Source organism: Neomonachus schauinslandi, chromosome 5 (assembly GCF_002201575.2).
Source record: "Neomonachus schauinslandi chromosome 5, ASM220157v2, whole genome shotgun sequence".
In the NCBI taxonomy this organism is placed as follows: domain Eukaryota; kingdom Metazoa; phylum Chordata; class Mammalia; order Carnivora; family Phocidae; genus Neomonachus; species Neomonachus schauinslandi.
Genome location: NC_058407.1, coordinates 58,600,722 through 58,602,057, shown reverse-complemented (window position 1 = coordinate 58,602,057; position 1,336 = coordinate 58,600,722). Strand labels below are relative to the sequence as shown.

Below are 1,336 nucleotides of genomic sequence, written 5' to 3'. Positions count from 1 at the left end.
GGGCACGTTCTGCATGGAGCACTGGGTGTTATATGCAAACAATGAATCATGGAACACTACATCAAAAACTAATGATGTAATGTATGGTGATTAATATAACATAATAAAAAAAATAGTAGTAGCCACTCACTTAAAAAAAAAAAAGTTTAAACATCTCTCACAAAACTGCCAAAAGAATAAAATAAAATAAACAACTGAGTAGCCAGAGTATTGGCAATATCAATCATTAATTTATAGAAGAAACCACATGTTCCTTTGTATGCTGTCTCTGGTAGTCACTGTTTATTCCCATCTAGCTTTGACACCACTCTATTCAAATATCTCTAAATTTTATGTGAAACTGAATAAAATTCAGTAGTCAGTGATGAAAAACCACACAGTAACAACCTTCATCTTATTGGGACTGACAGATGACCCTCAACTTCAGATTCCAATTTTTATGTTTCTATTTCTTACTTACGTGTTGAGTATAACTGGGAACCTGACCATCATATCCCTCACTTTAGTTGACTCTCATCTTAAAACACCAATGTACTTCTTCCTACAGAATTTTGCTTTATTAGAAATTTCATTCACATCTGCATGTATCCCTAGATATTTGTACAACATAGCAACAGGTGACAGGTCAATTGCATTTAATATTTGCGTTATTCAAGTGTTTTTTATCGACGTCTTTGGAGTAACAGAATTTTTTCTCTTGGCTACAATGTCCTATGACCGCTATGTGGCCATCTGCAAACCCCTGCATTATGTGACCATCATGAACAGCAGAGTCTGCAAGAGGCTTGTCCTCTGCTGTTGGATGGCTGGCTTGTTGATCATATTCCCACCACTTACTCTGTTCCTAAATTTGAAATTCTGTGATTCAAATGTGATTGATTATTTTTTCTGTGATGCATCTCCAATCTTGAAGATTTCATGCTCGGACACATGGCTCATAGAGCAGTTGGTTGTGGTCTGTGCTGTGCTGACCTTCATTCTGACCCTTGTGTGTGTTCTTCTGTCTTACATTCACATCATCAAGACCATTCTACGATTCCCCTCTGCCCAACAAAGGAAAAGAGCCTTTTCTACTTGTTCTTCTCACATGACTGTTGTTTCCATCACCTACGGAAGCTGTATTTTCATCTATGTGAAACCTTCAGCAAAGGAATCAGTGACTATTAATAAGGGTGTGGCAGTGCTAATGTCATCCATAGCTCCCATGTTGAACCCATTCATTTACACTCTGAGAAACAAACAAGTGAAACAAGCCTTCAGTGAGTCCTTCAAAAAACTGCATTGGTATCAAAAAAATAAGAGAATGCTCAAGTCCAGAAATAAAATAACAAGCTAA

The 1,336-nt window shown here is 37.0% G+C and overlaps 1 protein-coding gene across 1 annotated transcript; it reads left to right on the top strand.

Moving 5' to 3' along the window:
* Positions 1-364: 364 nt before the first annotated feature.
* Positions 365-1,336, top strand: LOC110577785 (olfactory receptor 6C2-like). Its single transcript, XM_021687219.1, has one exon. It carries the CDS (start codon positions 365-367, stop codon positions 1,334-1,336), a length of 972 nt encoding a protein of 323 aa, XP_021542894.1.